The sequence below is a fragment of the Coregonus clupeaformis genome, chromosome 2, assembly GCF_020615455.1.
Source record: "Coregonus clupeaformis isolate EN_2021a chromosome 2, ASM2061545v1, whole genome shotgun sequence".
NCBI classification, from domain to species: domain Eukaryota; kingdom Metazoa; phylum Chordata; class Actinopteri; order Salmoniformes; family Salmonidae; genus Coregonus; species Coregonus clupeaformis.
This window is the reverse complement of record NC_059193.1, coordinates 32,859,421-32,885,439: the sequence shown is the minus strand read 5'-3', so window position 1 is coordinate 32,885,439 and position 26,019 is coordinate 32,859,421. Positions and strand designations below refer to the sequence as shown.

Below are 26,019 nucleotides of genomic sequence, written 5' to 3'. Positions count from 1 at the left end.
TGCACAGTCCTGCTCACATGATAAGCAAAATTCAGGACGTCCGTGCCCATCCTCTATTCTAAAATTGCTTTAAGTCATATGGGTAACATGGTAGCCTCACGAGCCACCTAATCCCGGGAGATTCCATTAAACGCTGCACAGATATCAGTCTGGTAGGGCTGCGAAGGCATGATTCTTAGCCCCGCCTTGTCCCATCACCGTTGCTTCCTCTGATGAACTATGGGCGTGGTTTAGTTGATGACGAACGCGAAGCTCCGTTGTTGACAGGCAGTAGACAGCAGGACAACAACACATGTAAAGTCATACTTATGAGGTGATAGCTAAATATAAAGCTTTACGTGGCAGTTTGAAAGTTGCCAAAATAAACTATGCTCCCTATCATACCTGCTCCATTCTATGCGATAGCATATAACATCAATTACAAGAAGGTTCAATAAACTGTAGGCAATCAGAGGTTCCTGTATCAAGACAATCTCTGTATTGAATCCGATGCGGTAGACTAATCTCTATCATCACTACGGTTTGGCAAAAACATTAGTACGCTACTTTATTTCTGTTAAGTCTCACGTTGACATACGTATATATATATATATATCTTTCTTGCTGCCTTTTTTGGCTCATATAGCCTATTATCCTGGCGTTCGATATACCGTTCTCTGGAAAGACGACAAGCAACGCCCATTGGCCAAAACGGCTTCAATGGTATCGCTTCCAGACTGATAGCACAGAGCTAATCAGTCTGGTAATTACAAGGCTAAACATGGGTAACATCTACTGTGGCACCAACCTCTGGATGCTGCACTGGAGTCATGGAAACCTTCATGTTGACAGATGTTTGATATTGGTTGTGTCTAGGAGTAGGGGGAATGGGGCTATTCGGCCCTTGAGAAAGACATTTGATTGTTCTGGCCAGTACAGCTGAATAAGAGTAAGGCTAAAAGGCCAAGACATAAGGGTAGACATAATGGTACAAGGACATTTTGAATGGGAACATATTGGCACACAGAGACCGAGACACAAAAATGTTCAAAGCAATGGCTAAGTGGAACACCCTCCATTTTGATTGGGCAAAAAGTAAGAGGGCTAAAGAATCAACAGTATCACCAATATTATCACAATGACACAATCTCAATAGAGTAATTCCTCACGAAACCAGGACAAAGAAAATACCATGATTTTAGGGAATTTCATGAAATGTAATGGTCCTTTGGCGGAAGGACTGTTGACATACACTGAGTGTACAAAACATGAAGGACACCTGCTCTTTCCATGACATAGACTGACCAGGTGAATCCAGGTGAAAGCTATATCAAAGCTTATTGATGTCACTTGTTAAATCCACTTCAAATCAGTGTAGATGAAGTGGATGAGACAGGTTAAAGAAGGATTTTTAAGGCAAGGCAAAGGTGTGGCCAATCCACAGTCGTTTGCGAGGTGTTAAACGAGAGACTGGCCTTCCTGTTGGGCTACTCAGTGCAGCGTTTAACTACAGACCCCTGACCTGTCGGCCCCTGTGGGCCCCTGAAACAGGCACACCTCCTCCTGACAGTGGCCTATGGGGCCTAAGGCCAGGGAAGGAGAGGAAGAGCCGGGGGCCAACTCTATAAACCTTTTTTTACTGGTTCCTGGAGTTCCTATTGCGCTGGTCTTCCCCTTGCATTCTTTTTGCTCTCTTTCTCAATCTCTCTCTCAATCTCTCTCTCAATCTCTCTCTCTCACTGTAGTTTGCCTCCTCTCGCTGCCAAAAGGCCCTAGGACTTTTTTTTTTACTGGTTTCTTAATGCTGGAGGGGTAAACATCCCTCTCTATCCTTCCTGCTCTCTCTCTCGGCCCTCTCCCTCCCTCCTGCCTCTACTCCAAGCCAAGAGAAACATTACATTGAGTACACTTGAGTGGTTCATATTTCCCAGGAAAAATTCAATTTGCGCCACGCGTGTACTTGGACCTAGACCAAAGCAAGGTCTTTATATATAAATGCTAAAAGTCTGTCCGTTTCATACTTCTAGCATTTTGACAGCCAGGACTCTGAAAGGCTGCTCACTTGAAAAGGAAAAAGATTACTTTATGATCAAAATTAGAGAGGTAAATAGCTATTAGTTCCAGAGACAATCTGACATACTTGCCGGGGTAGTAAACTGAATATTATATATACATATTTCTGGGCAATCTCCTCCCGTTTCCTATGGTTGGAAAATGTCAAAACAATAGTGGTTCACTTTGGCAAAATTATACTGTGCATTTAAAACTCATAAAAAAGCTCACCAATTTATAACACTCACCTATGTTTTGGCCTCGAACAACCGCAAAAACTGCATATTTTCTTGATCAACATTGTGTTTTTATCTATCAATCTCTGATCTGCAGAGGCCAGACGTACACTTGCGTCATTGAGTCTTTACATTGAATGTTACTGTTATTAAAATAGCAACAGCTTTGTTGATGCATTCTTCTGCGTGTCCTTGATAATAAAAAATCTTTGCAACAACAAATATGGGGTCATAAATCTTTGGCGGGGAACAGGGCCAGAGGAACAACCACAACCACAACAGGTGTTAAGAGGAAGCCATTTATCTTCCTGCTTGGAAAACAAAATATATACAGTGGGGAAAAAAAGTATTTAGTCAGCCACCAATTGTGCAAGTTCTCCCACTTAAAAAGATGAGAGAGGCCTGTAATTTTCATCATAGGTACACGTCAACTATGACAGACAAATAGAGCATTTTTTTCTCCAGAAAATCACATTGTAGGATTTTTTATGAATTTATTTGCAAATTATGGTGGAAAATAAGTATTTGGTCACCTACAAACAAGCAAGATTTCTGGCTCTCACAGACCTGTAACTTCTTCTTTAAGAGGCTCCTCTGTCCTCCACTTGTTACCTGTATTAATGGCACCTGTTTGAACTTGTTATCAGTATAAAAGACACCTGTCCACAACCTCAAACAGTCACACTCCAAACTCCACTATGGCCAAGACCAAAGAGCTGTCAAAGGACACCAGAAACAAAATTGTAGACCTGCACCAGGCTGGGAAGACTGAATCTGCAATAGGTAAGCAGCTTGGTTTGAAGAAATCAACTGTGGGAGCAATTATTAGGAAATGGAAGACATACAAGACCACTGATAATCTCCCTCGATCTGGGGCTCCACGCAAGATCTCACCCCGTGGGGTCAAAATGATCACAAGAACGGTGAGCAAAAATCCCAGAACCACACGGGGGGCCTAGTGAATGACCTGCAGAGAGCTGGGACCAAAGTAACAAAGCCTACCATCAGTAACACACTACGCCGCCAGGGACTCAAATCCTGCAGTGCCAGACGTGTCCCCCTGCTTAAGCCAGTACATGTCCAGGCCCGTCTGAAGTTTGCTAGAGTGCATTTGGATGATCCAGAAGAGGATTGGGAGAATGTCATATGGTCAGATGAAACCAAAATAGAACTTTTTGGTAAAAACTCAACTTGTCGTGTTTGGAGGACAAAGAATGCTGAGTTGCATCCAAATAACACCATACCTACTGTGAAGCATGGGGGTGGAAACATCATGCTTTGGGGCTGTTTTTCTGCAAAGGGACCAGGACGACTGATCCGTGTAAAGGAAAGAATGAATGGGGCCATGTATCGTGAGATTTTGAGTGAAAACCTCCTTCCATCAGCAAGGGCAATGAAGATGAAACGTGGCTGGGTCTTTCAGCATGACAATGATCCCAAACACACCACCCGGGCAACGAAGGAGTGGCTTCGTAAGAAGCATTTCAAGGTCCTGGAGTGGCCTAGCCAGTCTCCAGATCTCAACCCCATAGAAAATCTTTGGAGGGAGTTGAAAGTCCGTGTTGCCCAGCGACAGCCCCAAAACATCACTGCTCTAGAGGAGATCTGCATGGAGGAATGGGCCAAAATACCAGCAACAGTGTGTGAAAACCTTGTGAAGACTTACAGAAAACGTTTGACAACAAAGGGTATATAACAAAGTATTGAGAAACTTTTGTTATTGACCAAATACTTATTTTCCACCATAATTTGCAAATAAATTCATAAAAAATCCTACAATGTGATTTTCTGGATTTTTTTCCCTCATTTTGTCTGTCATAGTTGACGTGTACCTATGATGAAAATTACAGGCCTCTCTCATCTTTTTAAGTGGGAGAACTTGCACAATTGGTGGCTGACTAAATACTTTTTTTCCTCACTGTATGATGGTGTTTTCTGTGTTTTTCTTTCTCCCCCTTCATAACATCAATGTTATTTCAAAGTCTTTCCACCTACAGATTATACGAGGCCTTTTGATATTTCAGAGCCATACATTGGTTTTGGATGGCTGGTAATGTTAAGCAATCTTTACCTTTTCCTCAAATACAACACATGGTGGATATTTTGACAGCAGGGGATTTCGTGGAGAAATGACCTTCCGTAAACATGAAAACTATGAAATATGGATCCACTTAATCAACCACAATGTCCCCACAGTAGGCCTAAATGATGTTCCCACAATGTCCCCATTCTGGGCCTATATGATGTTCCCACAATGTACCTCTCCCCATTTATGAGTAAACCAAGTTCGCAGAGTCCTCTGGAAAACTGAGAGCCCTTTACTGACGTGCGTCCTCTCCGTGACACCCTGTGCAACCTTCCGCAGGCTAACAGGGGAAACAATGTTGACTCCTAGTAAAGAAGCCTCCTCTATCAAAGCTAACGGGCCAACAGGTCTCCACCAGGCTGAAGGAGCTGGCCTCTCTCTGACTCGGAACATGTGATGGGGTACATAAATCCTTGGGTTCTTCCTGTCAGGGCTTGATCATAAAAAAGAAACGCGTCACCCTTCCCTCCGGACTAGCAGCAATCCCTCTTTATGACAACACAATGCAATTACAGTATCGAATGTTACTTTGTTGGACAGCTGAATGCGGATGGTGGGGGCAGGAGCAGTGCTGATGGACGGGTGTGGTGGTGGGGGGTAGGGGGTGTAAACTTGGGGAAAACAGATGTCACTCGGGGCAGGAACCTGCCAGGTGGAAGACGTGATTCTAACAAGGCTTCTGGCTCGGAGCTGACATGACAACAACTGCCAGTCTGTCACTCTACCAGTCCATTCAACCTAACCCTATCAAGACTAGGGATGCAACAGGGTCTTTACATGAATGACACTGTTGCAACTTTATGTGAAGTGTAAGCCAAAATCATTTTCTCTCCTCACAAAGTCTGATTACTAACGCAAGACTCAATGATTAGTAATGTCCATGCTCATTTTCTTAAGAGTTCCTAGTACTTCAGTTGGCAGAGAGAGGAGAGAGAGAGAGAGAGAGAGAGAGAGAAGGCTGTGTGTGAGCAAGAGAAATCTGACTCGGCAGACCGGCCTCCAATTTCAATAAGAGCCTGGACGATTTAAGAGGGCCCCTCATCGAACTTGTTCCCCTGAAGTGTGGGCTTGATACACAACCGATGCCCATCCGCCATGGCACGCCTCACCGCCCTCTGTAGAAACGCTGCCGTGCCAAGACAAATACCCCCGCTCAGTAGCATTTCAAACAGACGCATAACACTCCGGCAGACTTTTATGACCGGGCCATGCCAGGAGTATTCACGTTCACATACCCTCAGGAGAGCTATAGTATATTTAGTATAGAGAAGATGCCTTTAAGCACTCCATTCCACCTATACATCCCACCAAGAAACACTGGACCACAAGATCTAACTATTTATTACTACATCTAACTGTTTGTTAGATTACAGTTTGTTAGTGTTCTTTATCTTAGTAAGTTAGAGCCTTGAGGGGCATGAAAATGGCTTCCAAATGTCCCCTGACATACAAAGGTACTACAAAAGCGCTGGCAACGAAAAAGCACTGGAAACAACAAAGTGTGTAACAGCTCACAGACCATTGACTTCAAGCTTGTGCATGTTGTGAGAAGCAGCACATACTTCTGGAGGGTTTCGTGGGTTACCGAGAGTGAACGGCAAACAGAGAAAGCAAACGTTCCACTGGGAGGTGGAAGCTCTATCCCAAACACCCCGATGTAGAACGCAACACCTGATACCAAGGGATCGGTTTTCAGCGCATACCTTCTCCAGGTGCCTTCTCGAAGCTGCTTTTGGTTGGGGGGAACTATGGCGGGAAGGAGGGAGGGGAAAGGAGGGTGGGGGTACATGTTTTCAACGGATCTCTTCAAATCCCAAAAGTTAAATGTAGAGAAGCAAATTCCTCGACACCTCTGTTCCTCAGATCAGATCTCCAGGAGAATAGCCAGAGAAAAATGTGTGGCTAAAAGGTCCTAGATACGGTATTGACAAATCCTCTTCATAATATCCATGTGGCCTTCCAACCACATTTTGATCGACTGTAACATTTTGGACTGGAGTTGATTTTCTAGCCACTGAAGGCTGTGTCATCATTAAACCACCAAAAACATGAAAAACATCTTGACAGCTAGGGCTTGTCAGGGCTTCAACGGCCCGCGCTGTTTCTCTGTCAAGACAACGTGATTCACACCCCAGCCCAACGTCAAGAGACGAGTCTGTCACACAATGGAGTGTTTGTGCGCTCGCTGCGAGTCCGCCAACTGTGAGATCACGAGGGCCTTGACACAGCACAGACATAAAACAGACAGTGGAAGGCGAATAACATCTCCTTGCGAACGCTGGCCACCTCTCTCTTATTTCCTGTAATCGTTAAAAGGTAGGCTTAAGACAATAACAATGAGGAGAGAGAGAGACCTTCACCTCAATATTTTATTTTCCATGTTGAACTTGACTTTCCGGGTCTCTGCGTTGAGTGTGCCATTCAATCTTTCTTTGACAGTCCGGCTTTTGCCAGGGTGGCCAACCATGATTCCGGTAGCATGCTTTCGATCAATCTCACTTGAAGGAATTGATTCAAATCCTGGACTCAATTCCTCGATCATTTGTCCAATAAAAACCAAATTGAAGCCATCCATGACTAAATGGTAGAGTTGTTCCTGGACCTTTTGATTTGATATAAAAACACATACGGGCACTAGTGCTGACATTCTTACATTCAATATCACATTCTCAATACTAATCACAATGGGTGAAATCCTAACTTGAGATCTGCATGTGCGTACCTCAGATTTTCGCGTGAACTATGCATTGATGTCAATGGGAGATTAGCCCCAAAATTCTATTACACTGGGATCTCACATTAGGGTTCGGCCCGAAATATGTATTACATCCCATATCTTCTATGTATTCTACCATAAAATGACTATTATAGTGTACGTGTTGTTTATTTGCAAACCATAATCAGTACTGCTTTCTCACCTCTGCTCCGGAGTACTTTTCCGTTCGGGTCACCAGGTCATCCAGACACATGTCCTGATCCACTGGCATGTTGCGGAGCTGCAGCATGAAGATCTCCCGTCGCGTGGGGCCGTCCGGTAGAGGGACGTACACTATCCGGTCCAGTCGACCCGGACGCATCAGGGCCTAGGCAACAGAAGAGAAGGAAATAAGCTGTTAGTCATGTCTGTGTGTTTGTCTCTGTTGCTGGGTGACAAACATCCCTTTGAGGCTGGAGTCTTCATCAATGAATCAATAAATCTTTCCATCTATCCTTCTCTCTTACTCCCTCCATCCATCTCTCTTGTTAGGAACCTTAGACTAGAAGAATTCCATGCACTGATTGCAGGTGTGGTAAACTTGCCCTGAAGCAAGGCCTGATTTGCACAATTCACCTCAGTTCATATCAAGCGTGAAGATTATTATTCCAAATGGAGGCCATGTGCAGTCTCAGGAGGACCATATTCAATCAAAGTCAACACCATACGCTGGTTTCCAAGGTACAGCAAAACAACACTGGATGAAAGAATGCACATTTGATCTATTGATTACCATGTGAAACAGAAAAAAAATCGCAACTTAATATCCGTTCTAACACGTTGTCTTGCAGTAGAGGTAAGAATACTGTTTTGGTTTATCTCTGAGAAAGAAACGGTGAAGGGAACTATTCTGAACTAGTTAGTTAGGAAGGCATTTAGTCCTTCAATATTGACTGAAGGCCAACATTGCTCTTGGACAGGATGTTAACATGGCTAAACACAGCAGGATCATCAGTCGCAGGGTCAAAAATAATAACTTCCCTCCCCACAACCTAGTGCAGGGGTAGGCAACTAGATTTAGCCGCAGGTCGATTTTTGTTGGAGCGAATGGTCGGGGGCTGGAAAATAATTATAATAATTTGTACACTGCAAATTGATCACAACTAATCCCAAACAGAGATTGTATTTGAAAATAACAAACATTTCATATCTTGATTACATTGAGACACGATCACGTCTCTTTTTTATTTGTGGGAATACTTGGGAACAGATTTTCTAAATTAAACTCAAAGCGAAATTGAAATTTTTGGACCCAAAACTAAAATCCTAAGAAAATATATATATGTATATATACAGTGGGGAAAAAAAGTATTTAGTCAGCCACCAATTGTGCAAGTTCTCCCACTTAAAAAGATGAGAGAGGCCTGTAATTTTCATCATAGGTACACGTCAACTATGACAGACAAATTGAGAAAAAAAAATCCAGAAAATCACATTGTAGGATTTTTAATGAATTTATTTGCAAATTATGGTGGAAAATAAGTATTTGGTCACCTACAAACAAGCAAGATTTCTGGCTCTCACAGACCTGTAACTTCTTCTTTAAGAGGCTCCTCTGTCCTCCACTCGTTACCTGTATTAATGGCACCTGTTTGAACTTGTTATCAGTATAAAAGACACCTGTCCACAACCTCAAACAGTCACACTCCAAACTCCACTATGGCCAAGACCAAAGAGCTGTCAAAGGACACCAGAAACAAAATTGTAGACCTGCACCAGGCTGGGAAGACTGAATCTGCAATAGGTAAGCAGCTTGGTTTGAAGAAATCAACTGTGGGAGCAATTATTAGGAAATGGAAGACATATAAGACCACTGATAATCTCCCTCGATCTGGGACTCCACACAAGATCTCACCTCGTGGGGTCAAAATGATCACAAGAACGGTGAGCAAAAATCCCAGAACCACACGGGGGGACCTAGTGAATGACCTGCAGAGAGCTGGGACCAAAGTAACAAAGTCTACCATCAGTAACACACTACGCCGCCAGGGACTCAAATCCTGCAGTGCCAGACGTGTCCCCCTGCTTAAGCCAGTACATGTCCAGGCCCGTCTGAAGTTTGCTAGAGTGCATTTGGATGATCCAAAAGAGGATTGGGAGAATGTCATATGGTCAGATGAAACCAAAATAGAACTTTTTGGTAAAAACTCAACTCGTCGTGTTTGGAGGACAAAGAATGCTGAGTTGCATCCAAAGAACACCATACCTACTGTGAAGCATGGGGGTGGAAACATCATGCTTTGGGGCTGTTTTTCTGCAAAGGGACCAGGACGACTGATCCGTGTAAAGGAAAGAATGAATGGGGCCATGTATCGTGAGATTTTGAGTGAAAACCTCCTTCCATCAGCAAGGGCATTGAAGATGAAACGTGGCTGGGTCTTTCAGCATGACAATGATCCCAAACACACCGCCCGGGCAACGAAGGAGTGGCTTCGTAAGAAGCATTTCAAGGTCCTGGAGTGGCCTAGCCAGTCTCCAGATCTCAACCCCATAGAAAATCTTTGGAGGGAGTTGAAAGTCCGTGTTGCCCAGCGACAGCCCCAAAACATCACTGCTCTAGAGGAGATCTGCATGGAGGAATGGGCCAAAATACCAGCAACAGTGTGTGAAAACCTTGTGAAGACTTACAGAAAACGTTTGACCTGTGTCATTGCCAACAAAGGGTATATAACAAAGTATTGAGAAACTTTTGTTATTGACCAAATACTTATTTTCCACCATAATTTGCAAATAAATTCATAAAAAATCCTACAATGTGATTTTCTGGATTTTTTTTCCTCATTTTGTCTATCATAGTTAATGTGTACCTATGATGAAAATTACAGGCCTCTCTCATCTTTTTAAGTGGGAGAACTTGCACAATTGGTGGCTGACTAAATACTTTTTTTCCCCACTGTATATAAAATATTTTGCAGGATGGTTTTGGCCTGCGGCCCGCCTGTTGCCGACCCCTGGCCTAGTGCATCCCAACGACCCAAAATATCCCTCCAACCACTGCGGTCTCTCTTCCCTGATGTCATAGAGGGACAGTTGGCTGCCCAGCACAGACAGACAGACGGGCCTGCAGAGGTGGAAGTCATCTCTGAGCCTCTGGTGAGCAGTGCCCTAGCCCACCGCCTTTCAACTTTTTCTTTACATCCTCGTCACATCCCCTGCTATAACCCTCTGGATATACAAAGGACTTTCAAGCCCAGAGACTTCCTTCCTATATGTACATATTTTAAATCTGTCTGCGCTTCCCTGTGCGGAACATTTGCAAATGGAAAAACAATCGACGTAACCACAACAGTCTGGCTAACAAATGAACGATGTATCACCAGAGGAAATGTTATTTTTTGGCGGTTGTCCAGATTCCTCCACTTGGATCCGCCCTGCTATGCGCTAACAACATGAATAGGAGGACAACAATGTCACCGTGATTAGGATGGGGGAGAAGAATAGGCCCAAGGGCCACTGCCAAAGGAAAATAATAAAGGTCCATGCTGGCAAGGGGACAGAGTAGCTTGACAACGTGTGTCTGGAACAAAAACACATTTGTCTCTTCTTTGTCATCGCTCTTCCCATGAGGGGGACAGAGGAGGGGGGCCTGTGGTTGTTTGTCGCCGGAGTGCGTACCTCGCTCCACTGTGGACGTGCCAGGGACACTTCCTGAGTTGCTCTCCCTGGAAGTATGTGGCGGCCGCATGCCAGCGCAAACTTGCCGACCCCTCACACACACAGGCAGGCAGACAGACACACAAACACACACACACACAACCTACAGGGCCTCCACAATACAACTACACTAACAGGACACACCGGGAAGAACCGAGAGCGTTAAGGTGATCTAGCTCAACATGCTAAATCCATTTACGTTTGTTAACCCTAGATGTTGCTCACGACAGATTATCTGGGTATGTCCTACAAGCAAAGTTGCACACTTTCTCTACCATAAAAACACACACACATTCACACGTGTACAAAACGCTACACATACACACTCCCAACTATCCAGGTGCTCACACAAACAGACCAACTCTGGGCTTTGAGACTGCTAAACTCATCTGACTTCCCTGGAGGCAAATATATTTTTTTCTGGTCCTTTCAGCGAGGGCAGGGGCCCATCCATCACTTAACAAGATACACTTCCTGTTTTCAAGGATCCGGGGGTAGGCAGGACCCCAAAAGAAAAATACTTGGCATGTTGGGCAAGCGTTGACGGGCTCTTTCGTTACGCCATCCTTCCACCTGAAGCCTTGGCTTGACGGCAGAAAGACGGGGATGGAGGGGGAGGGAGGGGGAGAGACAAAGGGAGGGAGGTATGAAAACAGCTGGAGCAGAGGACACTGACAAAACCCACTATAACCTCATGCTAACAACTCTCAAACGTTTATAAAACTTCACAGAGAAGAAACACTGCAGTTATTGGTGAATAAGGCTCCTATATTCAAAGTATGAGGTTATCACAGTAGCCCATATTCTTCTCTGAGTTAACTGTTAAGAGAAATGCTCACACTGATCATGAACCTCTGCATCTCAACATAGTGACATCAAATGGGAACTTTGCACCAAATACTTCAAAATGCGTTCCAAACTTAGAAAAAAAGTACTTCAAAATACTTTCCACCAAACATAGAAAAGAAGTCAGGATACAGTATAGTGCCTTCAGTCCGCCTGATCAAAACAGGGGGAAGAAAAAAAGCCTCGCCTGCTCTCTGCCAGCCAAGTTTCACTGCCGATAACAACAGTAATTATTCCAGGCATTGCGATCCTCCTCGAAAAGTGATTACAGACGACTTCCTATCTCCGAAGGCCAGTACCTCTCTGTAACCGGTGAAAAATGCTGGGAATCCAAGCCTCTGAACATTTCTTTAGACATACTTGGACACAACCAATCAAACCTGCTTTCAGCTATGTCTATTCACTGTCTTTGTTTACAAAATACTGCCCCCGCACAGTCACACAAGGGTCTTATTCATAGGACTGGAAGTGTATCAATGTGAGTGAGGAGTCTACATTCTGCCAATTCATTTGATTAAAAGTTACTGTGTAAATACTACAAAGCGAGTTAGAAGGAATAGAGTCCAGTACATATCAAAATCGTAGTCATTATAGCAGACTATACAAAAGACTTCACACATAATTCAGTAGGCCTATATGTGGTTCAGTAGGCCTTTATGTGGTTCAGTAGGCCTATATGTGGTTCAGTAGGCCTATATGTGGTTCAGTAGGCCTATATGTGGTTCAGTAGGCCTATATGTGGTTCAGTAGGCCTATATGTGGTTCAGTAGGCCTTTATGTGGTTCAGTAGGCCTATATGTGGTTCAGTAGGCCTATATGTGGTTCAGTAGGCCTATATGTGGTTCAGTAGGCCTATATGTTGTTCAGTAGGACTTTATGTGGTTCAGTAGGCCTTTATGTGGTTCAGTAGGCCTATATGTGGTTCAGTAGGCCTATATGTGGTTCAGTAGGCCTATATGTGGTTCAGTAGGCCTATATGTTGTTCAGTAGGACTTTATGTGGTTCAGTAGGCCTTTATGTGGTTCAGTAGGCCTATATGTGGTTCAGTAGGCCTATATGTGGTTTAGTAGGCCTATATGTGGTTCAGTAGGCCTATATGTGGTTCAGTAGGCCTATATGTGGTTCAGTAGGCCTATATGTGGTTCAGTAGGCCTATATGTGGTCCAATGCAAGAATCAAACTCACAATTCTGGTGTTACCATGCATCATGCTCCAATCAACTGAGCCATCTAATCCACATACAGGATCTTTTTTTTCATGCCACATCCTTTTTTATGCTCAATTGTTATCTTCTTTGAAAGGGACATTTCCCCATGCTGGTTGGCTGAGACATTAGTTGAGTCTGTTCCTTGCCCCAAAGGCATCCGCTCTATGTGGTTTCCTAAACCTGTCAGTCTGCAATCCGCAGAGGCCCCAGTGACTCACTCACTCACTTCACGGTGGAGATACATGGGCCTCCCTGCAACCATGCTGGCTGGGGACACTACCGAGATAGAGTGGGACCACAAGAAGGCACACTGTGCAGGGGTCCACGCCATCAGACCAGGGGGGTGCATAGGAGATGGTGTCTTCAGGGAGGGTAGAGGACAGGAGTGGGGGCAGGCAGTAGGAGTTGGTGCCACCCAATAACATTGTGGAGAGGGATACAGAGAGGCAGAGGCAGAGAGAGGCATCCGAGAATTGCCATCAGATCAAAATATGAGAGGCTTTCAGTCTGATTTTGCCCTTGAGTCAAACTTGCTTGGGACAGTCGAGGCCACGATGTCCAAGAAGCGATTGCTCTGGTCCCTGTTAACCCCTTACTGGCATCTGCTGCCCCAATAACAATCTGTTGCAGAATGTTTACATCCAGCCATTGTGATTAGATCTTGCAGGACCACAGGACCAGAACCACAGGACGCATTGGTTCACAGCTGACCACAAACATGTGATGTTCCTTGGTCTGTTTTTATTAAAGAGTGTTTGGGAATTAACGGAAGCACTACATAAACATTGCCCCTCTTTTAGGAGGTGTGTGTGTTTATGCATGTGACAGGTGGGGTTCACTGTCACATACCGGGTGCGGACAAGGTGAGCTGGTAGGATGGTAGCAGCTGCACCCCACTGTTATGGGGATGCCTCATAGGGGGGGACGGGGGAGGTCCGAGCTAACACAGCCACAGCTGCTGGGTGTGTAATTAAATTGCCAGCCTCAAAACAACCCCCTAAGCACCTCACACCCCTTGCAACCCTCACACAAAATGGCCGCTTTGGGGGTGTCTACATCTATTTGGATAGGACACAAAAGTAGCCAAAACAAACGTTAAACACACAAATAAAGGGATATGTGGGTTAAGTGGGAGTTGGGGAGTGAGCCACCCAAAAAAAAGGTGAGGAAAAGGAGAGGAAATTAGGCTGAGCCACGTTGAAATGTCAGGTCACTGGAGCCCGGAATAAAATAGCAGTAAAGCGGCTGCCATTAAAAACATGTATGTTTGCTTTACAGAGAGGTGTATCCTGTGAGCTGTCCTGTCCACAGTTCACAGTTTAATTATACGGGGCTTGCGTTAGGTGCAAACTATCAATGTCTGGTTTCCATAATCCATTCAGAGCCCATAAGTGGCCGGGCTTGACGTGGTGGCTCTTGCACCGGCCAAGTCGTTACCAGCGCCTACCGGTCTCCACTCTCAAAATGTCCGAAATATTTATCTTGTCTTTCACTACTCTGCCTTGCTTCTTTCTCTTTTCACCCGCCTCTCCCTCTATCTCTCTTGGTCTTGTCTTGGCGAACATAAAAAATGCTTTCAGTGCTCTCCCCCCTCGAAACGGTCCCCCTTTTTACAGTACCAGCATTCTTCTGGGGGGTATGGGGGATGACGGACGACAGCAAGGGCTTCCGAATTTCATTTAACAAGCGGAAGTCCAGCGACAACAAACAGAGCGGATCTGAGGGTGCTGGGTACTTGGGGTGGAGTAAATGTCTTCACAGCTGTGAATAGTTACAGCCTCCTCCCCCCTTCTCCCACTCCCTCCCTACATGTTGAGTAAGCATGCCCTTGGCCCTCTCCCTGTGGCTCTCCCCTCATGATAACCAAATGTAGAAATGTAGTACAAGTGCTGCAGGTTGCACTTCACCCTCTACTCAGCCACGGACCCCCTCATGGAAACGTACCCCCGCCTCCCCCTTACAAGTTCTAATTAGAGGGTTGACAGGCCCCTATGGTGAGTGCAGAACTGCCACTCCAGACAGACCTGTCACATAACCCTGCAGACAGACGGACAAAACCACAGATTTATTTTCCTCCGCCACCCTCCATCTCCCCCTTTTGGTACATTCAAGTTCCTCATAACTTCTGTCACACTGTGATGTCCCGTTGTATGCCTCAGCTTGTGGCCTAGTGTGTGTGTGTGTGTGTGTGTGTGGAGGGGTGTAAGTGGGGGAGTCTTCAGGGAGAAATGAACTATTAATTAAACCGACTGCTGAATAAATTAATTAAGACTGTTTTTGAGATATGCTAATAACGTGGGAAAGCTCTCAAACCAATCAACTACAGAAAATCTGACTGTCAAGATTTCAAGTTTTACGTTTTTTTCGTCATGTGCACAGCTACAGTGAAATGCCTTTCTTGCTGGCTCTTTCCCAACAATGCAGTAATCAGTAGTACTATTAAAAAAATATATATAAACACACGAGAAATAAAAATAAGAATACGAGAAAGTAAGTAAGCTAAATACATGGTCAGTTCCAGGGTCAGTGCCAGGGTCAGTGCCAATACCATATTTATAATGTGCATGGATACTGGAGTGGGAGGGTTAGATATAATTTGGCATGACAAACTGAACAAAATATAACTACGTACCTGAGGGCCCAACTGCCAAGTCAAAAGCTGCATGAGGGGCCGAGATCTAACGAGGGGGAGAGGCGAGAGTTGCTGTTCTCCGGGGTGGCCACCCCGCCAGGACTGCTAATGGGGCATGGGAAGAAGGAGGAAGTGCTGCTGTGGGGGACAAGGGGGACGGGGACCGGGCCTGGGTACAGGGGGGGGTGGCCCAGCCCCCCCAGCCCTCCCTGCTCCCCCTTCCCCTCCAGCCAGACTGCAGGTGCCAGCCCACCTCAGGGTCCCTGCCGGGCTCTCATTAAGCCTGGTGCCATTCAGCTGGCTCCTAACACGCAACCCTGAGCGCATTGTGTTTGTCTGGCGGCCCTTGTCCCCCTCCTCCTTCTCTCAGTCACGTAGGAGTGATGGAAAAAGAGGACTTTTAAGAGTAGGAGTTCAAGGGGTTTCTTTTTCTTCAGTTGGTGTTTTAATATGAAGGCTTCAGGTGTGCTGTTGTCTTGGTGGCTATCACCTTGGTTTGCATTTGGTTTTGTCTTTCACACCAGCACTCCCTCGTGCTCCCAAACACCACTATCATCACAGTCATTACCGGCATCAGACACAGGTCAGCCTGCTGGCAGGGTGCTGAAAGATTCACCTCGGCTTCCTGAATACACACACTCAAATGCGCGCGCACACACACACACAAACGTATACATGCACATTCGCGCACACACACACACACACACACGCACTCAATAGTTTCAAAAACATATGTGTAAAACACACACACAGACACGCACTTGCAGCGTCTCACCCTCTTACGTGCATACACACAGAGAGACAAACATAAACACACACATCGCTGAGTGACGAGGTTGACTCGGTCGGATCAGTTTCCACTTCCTTGAAATATAAACATTAGCTTGTTTACCCTTTACCCCATTCAAACTTTTTCAGCGGGTACTCCATTTTTTTCTGCACTAATTTCTGGGGTCCCCATTTTTTAAAGCAAGACTTTCTGGTGACCCCACCCAACACAACCTTAAAATCGGTTAATTTAGATTTGTACATTAACATATAACCTTCAATTCATTACATTTTCATCTCTTATCAAAATGAAAAGAAACCAATAAATATATTTACTGCATAAATCTTATCTTTGTTCCACTTTTTTTTTAAATACATGTATTTTATTTTGGTGACCCCACTGCAGTTCCCCCATGACCCCACCAGGGGTCGTGACCCTGACTTTGAATAACACTGCTTTATCCCAAGCTGAGACTATGGTGGGGAGGGAGGCCTGGGTGTGTGTGTGTGTTTGTGTGTGTGTGAGATTGAGAGTGCGAGAGAGAGAGAGAGAGAAATTTGAAATGTCTTTATTCTTTTGAAACTTCTGAGTGTAATGTTTACTGTTAATATTTATTGTTTATTTCACTTTTGTTTACTATCTACTTCACTTGCTTTGGCAATGTTAACACACGTTTCCCATGCCAATAAAGCCCTTAAATTGAATTGAATTGAAATTGAATTGAGAGAGAGAGAGAGAGAGAGAGAGGGAGAAGGATACAAGAGGGAGAGAGAGCACTCTTTCTCCCTGTCCATAATCTTTCCATCCTGTCCCCTTCCTTTGGTCTGGCAGGAGCCCAGGAGCACCAATTGAGTCTGCCAGGCAAGGAGTGGGGTGGAGGGGTGGACAGGGGGAGCATCCAAAGGGGTGGGTAGCTGTGGATGTGGGAGGCAGAAGGGGGTGGGTGGGGGCAACTAGACCGGGAAACCCTGTCAACAGGCTTAATTAAGAAAAAAAATATCTGGGCTATATCTGGCTCTAAACATAGCAATTAGCTGCCCCAGTGTTTGAACATCCAGAAAAAGAGAGAGAGAGAGAGAGAGAGAGAGAGAGAGAGAGAGAGAGAGAGAGAGAGAGAGAGAGAGAGAGAGAGAGAGAGAGAGAGAGAGAGAGAGAGAGAGAGAGAGAGAGAGAGAGAGAGAGAGAGAGAGAGAGAGAGAGAGAGAGAGAGAGAGAGAGAGAGAGAGAGAGAGAGAGAGAGAGAGAGAGAGAGAGAGAGAGAGAGAGAGAGAGAGAGAGAGAGAGAATGAAAGAGAGAAAAAAATCCCCCTGCATGTGAAGACCTGTGTCGGATTTCGAGGTAGACAAGGTCACCCTCTCCCAGCCCTGTTTTCGATGGATCGGCCCCGTAATCAGACCCTGCGCGGGACGGCGACAAAACTGTTTTTGTCACAACGGAGTGCCCACTTGGTTTACATGCCCATTGTGTACACAACACCTCCGCCCTTCTCCTGCACCCCCCATGCTTCTCCCAAACACACCCCACCCCCAACCGCCATCTTCCACCTGACGCCACCCTGTACCGCCCACTTACCTGTCTAGCTATTCCTCCACCACAAACCATCTCACCCCATGCCACCAACCAGAGAACCTGCCCCACTTCCCAAAGCCGAGCGTTATCATTGGGACAGCGTTGCTCCGTACATCCGTACAACACTCAGTATGTTTGTAATTGTGTACCCTATCATTCCGGCTGGTAATCCCTACCAGCTGCCTCCCTCCAGCCCATACTCCCTCCCTCCCCATTTTTTCCTGGCCCACTCCATCCTTCCCTCCCCCCGTACTGCAGAAACACTGTAGCTCCACTCCAAGTGTGTTGCACGGGCCCCGGTGGATACACCCTGTTGACAGTTCCAAGCCTTTTATGCACTGAAAACACAGTATTCCCTTTCAGACGCAGAGAGGATGGAGGGGGGTGGAGGGGGTGGAGAGTATTGTGGGGTGGGATCAAGGACAGCACCTTGACAGACTCGAAACTTCAAAATCTCTTTCCTCATCTCTTCAAGTATAGAGCAAGAAGGAGAGAGTGAAGAGAGAAAGAGAGGGAAAAAGAGAAGCATAAAAAAAATTAAAAAATAAACGCACAAAAGAGTGCGTAATTAAGACAGGATATGGTAGGAGAGGGAGCTCTGGGGTTTAAAAAAAACCCCAAACAGGCTGGCTGGGGTCGCCTTTCCAGAAAGCGAAGCTGCGATACCCGACCCGTTTGAATGGAAACCAGATAATCTGTTAACACAAGGAATGGCCCAGATCCTGCCTGCAGACTGACATAGATAGGTTAGTTCCTGTTCCAATCCGCAGCGGTAGCAGTGTGTGCTTGCAGTGTTGCCGAGGCAACCTGGTGTTTCCGCCAAACTCTTCTCCCCACAGATGGAGGGCAGGAGGCGTAAAACAACAGGTGGAACTTCCAGACAGGCACCTCGCAAACCCAACACCGTGGTGGTGAAGCAAAACATACAGCAGGCGGTATGAGTTGAAGTCCCCATCCAGCACAGTGCCTTGCTATACTAGCCATGTTACTCCTGTACTCATTTCAAGTATGGAGTACCCAAATTGATATCAATATTGGTAGAATGTGGAACTGAATCTATTTCCTCAATTTTTCACTGTGCTAAGTTCCATTGCTATTATTTTGTACAAAATAATGTTGGTTAAAGTTGTTCAAGCCTGCGATCGACTGTTCATGCATTCAGCTCCCCAACCCTTCCACATACTGACACGTTAACTGAAAAGACAACACCGATCGTAGAGTAGTAGGTTTGTCGATTTTCCTCCAGTGTGGGTGGGGTAGCATCCAAATGTCATGTCACTGTAAGGATCAAGCTTGGTTGGCCTCCATCGAGCAGCCCATGGTACCATAAAGCTGCTATTTACAATGGCCTTAACAACTTTATAGGTTCCCCCGGAGGTTAACAGGAGGCCATGCCACTAAATCAAGCCTTGCAAAGGTAGCTATTTCAGCCTCTCTCTCCCAACCACATTCATATTTTAAGAGCTGTGACTCAGAGCCGGCCTGCCCATTAGGCAGGATTAGGCGGCCGCCTAGAGCTAAACTGACAGAGAAGCACCTCCAACAACACTTCACATAAGTCTGCCCCAAAACAATGAAAACTTATCTCACCCAGTGGCATATGGGCTATTAAGGTGATCGCTGATGCCGCCCCATGATAAGAAGTGCCCAATTTGCCAAAGGCAGGAGCGCAAAATATGTTCCTTGTCTATGCCCAGCGCGCCTCTCCATGGTGCGGTTGCAGTAATGCAGGGCTGCGGCGCTCCACCAAGGCTCCGTCAAAGTCATCTAACATAAATAATGTAGCATATACGTTAGAAAGAGTATATAAACTTACTGTACAAAACATTAAGAACACCTGCTCTTTCCATGACATATGAATCCAGGTGAAAGCTATGATCCCTTTTGATGTCACTTGTTAAAGTCACTTCAATCAGTGCTGATGAAGGGGAGGAGACAGGATAAAGAAGGATTTTTAAGCCTTGAGACAATTAAGACAAGGATTGTGTATGTGTGCCATTCAGAGGGTGAATGGGCAAGACAAAAGATTTAAGTGCCTTTGAACGGAGTATGGTAGTAGGTGCCAGGCACACCGGTGTGTGTCAAGAACTGCAACAATGCTGGGCTTTTCCACGCTCAACAGTTTCCCGTGTGTATCATGAATGGTCCACCACCCAAAGGACATCCAGCCAACTTGACACAACTGTTGGAAGCATTGGAGTCAAAATGGGCCAGCATCCCTGTGGAACGCTTTCGACACCTTGTAGAGTCCATGCCCCGATGAATTGAGGCTGTTTTGAGGGCAAAAGGGGGTGCAACTCAATATTAGGAAGGTGTTCCTAATTTTTTGGTACAGTCAGTGTATAGCGTCTGTGGCCTTTTCTGTAGCCTACCGAATTTATGACAATGTCAGACACTTTTTACATCATACGTGTTTCCGATCAAATAGCCTAAAATGGTTCCATTTATATTTTTTCTCTCGCTTTGATGTGAATATGAATTAACATGTTAACAAACACACCATATCATAAAAACAGGACAGGTCAAAGTAAAATGAACAATAGCCTATGGAATTAAATTAGGCTACTCATGACTGATGTCCGGGAGTTGTACTCAGTGGGCTAAATTGTCATGATAATTAGCAATTTCAAGTTTGTAGGCCTTTTCATCCATTTCTGAGCTGATCATGGCGAAAAAGAAAATATGAACAGCATTTTCCAAGATAACGCAACACCTGATAAACTTGGGTAGGCCTATAGCTAACATAGGCGGCGCGACGTGTGAGTTTTCAAGTTTGGGGAAGCTGCGAATCTATCCAACCATTTCTACCAATCTGCATCCAGTTATGATTTTCATATTCACATTTTTGTGGAACAGTTTAATTTCAATAATAATGTTTTAGTTTCTCAAAATCACTGTCACATGGTTAATAATACAAATCTGAATTAAAATGATACAAATCTAAAAGTTACAGTGCCTTGCAAAAGTATTCATACCCCTTGGGTTTCTTAATATTTTATTGTGTTACAAAGTGGGATTGAAATGGATTTAATTGTACTTTTTTTCAACAATCTACAAAAAACACTCTGTAATGTCAAAGTAGAAGATTTTCTTAAAATTTTTTTTTAAAGAGCCTTGTGTTGTGTTGTGAATTTCTCTCCCAGTGTCTGGTGTAAAACAGACTGAAGCAGGTTTTGCTCTAGAATTTTGCCTGTGTTTAGCTCCATCCTGTTTCTTTTTATCCTGAAAAACTCCCCAGTCCTTGCCGATGTCAAGCCTACCCATAACATGATCCAGTCACCACCATGCTTGACAATATGGAAACAATTACTTAGTGATGTGTTGTGTTGGAATTGCCCCAAACATAAGGCTTTGCATTCAGGCAAAAAAGTGTATTCCTTTGCCGTGTTCTTTTTTTTTGCAGTTTTACTCTAGTGCCTTGTTGCATACAAGATGCATATTTTGGAATAGTTGTATTCTATATATACACTACCAGTCAAAAGTTTGGACACACCTACTCATTCAAGGGTTTTTCTTTATTTTTTACATTGTAGAACAAATGTGAAGACATCAAAACTATGAAATAACACATATGGAATCATGTAGTAACCAAAAGTGATAAACATATCAAAATATATGTTATATTTTAGATTCTTCAAATAGCCACCCTTTGCCTTGATGACAGCTTGGCACACTCATATATGTAACACTTATTTGGTTACTACATGATTCCATATGTGTTATTTCATCGTTTTGATGTCTTCACTATCATTCTACAATGTAGGCAATAGTAAAAATAAAGATAAACCCTTGAATAAGTAGGTGTGTCCAAACTTTTGACTGGTACTGTATGTATTCTTCTTTTCACTCCGTCATTTAAGTGATTATTGTGGAGTCACTACAATGTTGTTGATCCATCCTCAGTTTTCTCCCATCACAGCCATTGAACTCTGTAACCGTTTTAAAATCACCAATGGCCTCATGGTAACTTCCCTGAGCAGTTTAATTCCTGTCCTGCAGCTCAGTTCAGAAGGATGACTAACTTTGATGTATCTGGGGGGTTTAATACATAATCCACAGCATAATTATTCATTTGACCATGGTTAGAGATATTCAATGTCTGATTTGTTATTGTTACTCATCTACCAATCACTGCCCTTCTTTATGAGGCTTTCGCAAAGCTCCCTGGTCTTTGTAGTTAAATCTGTGCTTCAAATTAAATACTTGACTGAGGGACCTTACAGATGTTGTATGTATGGGGGACAGAGGAAGGGTTAGTCATAAATATGTTAACCCCTAATATTAGTCCATGTAACTTTTTGTGTGATTTGTTAAGCCAAATCTTACTCCTGAACTAATTTAGGCTTACCTAAACAAACGGCCTGAATACTTATGCAACTACTACATTTTATATTAATCTTTTAAAAAAGTGTTCTTCCACTTTGATATTAGAGTATTTTGAGTAGATTGTTGACAAAAAATGACAATTAAATCAATTTGAATCCCACTTTGTAATATAATAAATTGTGAAGAAATCTAGCAAAATTCAACTAATGCGAGAGCACCCACCTCTGCCATATGGACACATTGATAGGCCTACACCGTGAGCCATTGGCGGCAAAAGAAATGAGCACATGGAACTCAGAGATAGCCTATAGGCCAAATAACTTCCATTGTCAACGAAGTAAAAAATACATAAAGCCGACAAATAAAAACAGTAGACAATATCCTGATGAAAATTCCGGTTCTTTCAATGACATTCATCTACAGTGCATTCGGAAAGTATTCAGACCACTTGACTTTTTTCCACTTTGTTACATTACAGCCTTATTCCAAAATTGATCCACCCCCCAAAAAAATTTGGTACCCTTCCCCAGATCTGTGCCTTGACACAATCCTGTCTCAGAGCTCTACGGACTATTCCTTCGACCTCATGGCTTGGTTGTTGCTCTGACATGCACTGTCAACTGTGGGACCTTATATAGACAGGTGTGTGCCTTTCCAAATCATGTCCAATCAATTGAATTGACCACAGGTGGACTCCAATCAAGTTGTAGAAACATCAAGGATGATCAATGGAAACAGGATTCACCTGAGCTCAATTTTGAGTCTCATAGCAAAGGGTCTGAATACTTACGTAAATAAGGTATTTCCGTTTTATTTTTATTTTTTATAAATGTTCAAAACATTCTAAAAACCTGTTTTTGTTTTGTCATTATGGGGTATTGTGTGTAGATTGATGAGGGAAAAAAATATATTTAATCCATTTTAGAATAAGGCTGTAACATTACAAAATGTGGAAAAAGAGAAGGGGTCTGAATACTTCCCGAATGCACTGTATCTACTCTGTCTGTCTGTCTGCCTCCCTTTCGATCTGTCTTGACTTGAGCTATCCCTAGTGAAGTGCAACATTGTATCAAATCAATCAACTGGGTTAGTCCCAAAGCTGTCCCTAGCGAACTTGCATCATTGTATCAACTTGCCTATTGCTGGCCCTCAGAGTTTCCTGTGCCAGTGAGCTCGGGACAAACAGCTGTTTTTACGCGAGGGAAAAGTGTTCAGGCATTTTATGACATTTCCACTGGATATATGGGATCCTCAGAGCATGATATTTAGCTCTTTCACACCAAGGCTTGGTGATTATCGAGGGGGAGTGTGGGAAAGATTTTTCAAATACTATGAGGAACTAGTAGCCTGTCATTCGCAATACATGTTAAAAGAACAGACTTTGTTAACTTACTGGTGAAGAGGTGAAGAAAACATGACTGAGAAGCTCATCTTCTTATTAGTGGTGGTCAGAAATCAGACATCCCTTTGCGCACAGCAGGCCTGGTAGACTACTTTATGGGTGCTCAGAGATACACATCTATATCAAGCCCCGTGTAGCTCAGTTGGTAGAGCATGGCATTTGCAACGCCAGGGTTGTGGGTTCGATTCCCACGGGGGGCCAGTATGAAAATGTATGCACTCACTAACTGTAAGTCGCTCTGGATAAGAGCGTCTGCTAAATTACTAAAATATCTTCGCCACCCACCCCTCCCCTTCTTCTTGTCTCAACATTTCAAATTATACTCAAGACACATTATCTTCACACATATTTTAGATGCTTTTTACTGACAGCCGCAACTCAATAATCAGCTAGGCCTATTGCCACACATGCTCTGTCAGGTATCAGGACTATACAGCCAACGCAACTACAAACCACATGGATAGGCATTCATAAAAGTGCATTGCGGGCCGACACTGTATAGCCTATAGTTACTATTCTACTTTGTAGGGATAGGAGGACGGCAATTTTTTTGTCTCGCCTAGGGTGCCATATTGGCCAGCACCGGGCCTGCTGATCTGGGGCAATAACTTGACCCTCGCTGTTTCCCAGCCTCTCTGTGATAATCACATATCTGAGCATGTGAAAAAACCCATCTACAAAGCCCTTTTCCCTGCCTCCACCTCCGCTACCCTGCTTCAAAAGCAAGGCGGGTTCAAACATCCCTTTCCTCCAAAGGGGAAGCAATCTCATTGTGTTCTCGGAGATAATTGCCAATCATTTAAATGAAAGGGTTTTCTTGGTGCTGTGGTAATTACTAGATGTGCAGCAAGGGTCTGGTGAAGGGAGAAAAAAAGAGAAGAAAACATGACAGGCAGGTATTAAAATTCAGAGGGCGGGACAGGAAGGAAGTTGAGAGAGGGATGTGTTGAAAGAGAGAGAGGGAAGGAGGGTGAGGCGTGCTGTGCACCAGGGCTGGTCCTGTGCACCGTTTGGGGTTGAGGGAGGACATGTTTATGGTCGGAGGGTTGGGCCTTTTTTGATCCGGTGTAAGCAACCCTATGCCAAGTGCTGAAGACACATCTGCTCCCGAACCCTCCTTTGCAGTGGAACGTTATTTATGTGGTGATCATTGACCTCTTTCCTAAATCATTAATCTTTTTTTAGGAACTTCCCATGAAACATAACACAGCTAAGCTGAGCTGAGATACTTGGCTATACTTGGAGACAATTACGAGCACAAAAAGAGAATTCCCTAACAGTTTGCCTTGCACAATACAAGTTTACAGGATATTGACAGTGTTTCACTCTTGCTACTACTACACCTCTACACTACTGACTTCAAGGTCTGAAGGAAAACCCCAGCCCAAAACGTTTTGAAGTAGACTAAGAGTCAGGATACAAATGCAAACAGAAGAGGTCCCAGAACAGAGGACTGTGAAACACCTTGAAAATATGGTCTGGGATTGGTGCTAGACGGATACCACATGGAGGAGAATGGGGATTGGAACAGGAATGGGGATGGGTCCAGGAAAAGTGCGCAATGAGGAAAGGACATGGATGGTGCGGTATGATACCATGGATGTGGGGATCAGGAAGGCAATGCTGATTCACAGCTGAGGGACAGAGGGCACTAAAGGGCCTCACTGGGTGTGCAGCACCAGCTGTTGTCTAATTGTGTCCTGTCATTCAGAGTGATTTGCACCTCTGTCTCTCTTCATTTCATACCCCCTCACTCTCTACTTGCCCTCTCGCCCCTCAACTTTTCTTCCCTCGGTTTCTTTCTACCTCCCTTTCTGTCTATCATAAACAAACCGTCTGTAACCAACGTTTATTTTCATCAAGGACAACTCATTAGCATTAGATGATTTTCCTTATAACGTGGCTAGCATGACCAGCATATTCAGATACAGTGCCTTCGGAAAGTATTCAGACCACAAAGTGGATTTTTCCACTTTGTTACGTTACAGCCTTATTTTAAAATTGATTAAATAAAACATTTTCCTCAGCAATAAAAATGTAAAAATGTAAAGCAATCTACACACAATACCCCATAATGACTAAGCGAAAACAGGGTTTTAGAATTTTTTGCAAATGTATAAAAAAAAAAAAACTGAAATACGTTATTTACATAAGTATTCAGACCCTTTGCTATGACACTTGACATTGAACTCAGGTGCATCCTGTTTCCATTGATCATCCTTGAGATGTTTCTACAACTTGATTGGAGTCCACCTGTGGTAAATTCAATTGTTTGGACATGATTTGGAAAGGCACACACCTGTCTATATAAGGTCCCACAGTTGACAGTGCATGTCAGAGCAAAAACCAAGCCATGAGGTCGAAGGAATTATACGTAGAGCTCCGAGACAGGATTGTGTTGAGGCACAGATCTGGGGGAGGGTACCAAAAAAGTATTGCAGCATTGACGTTCCCTAAGAACACAGTGGCCTCCATCATTCTCAAATGGAAGAAGTTTGTAACCAC

The 26,019-nt window shown here is 44.2% G+C and overlaps 1 protein-coding gene across 3 annotated transcripts in view; it reads right to left on the bottom strand.

Annotated features, from left to right (window-relative positions):
- The window catches only part of spata5 (spermatogenesis associated 5), a 129,803-nt gene that overhangs the window by 7,381 nt on the left and 96,403 nt on the right, over nucleotides 1–26,019 (bottom strand). For all 3 annotated transcript variants that reach the window (XM_041840759.2, XM_041840768.2, XM_041840776.2), the window contains one exon: nucleotides 7,272–7,436. In XM_041840759.2, the coding sequence (XP_041696693.2) occupies nucleotides 7,272–7,436 (165 nt within the window). The remainder of the gene's footprint in view (nucleotides 1–7,271; nucleotides 7,437–26,019) is intronic.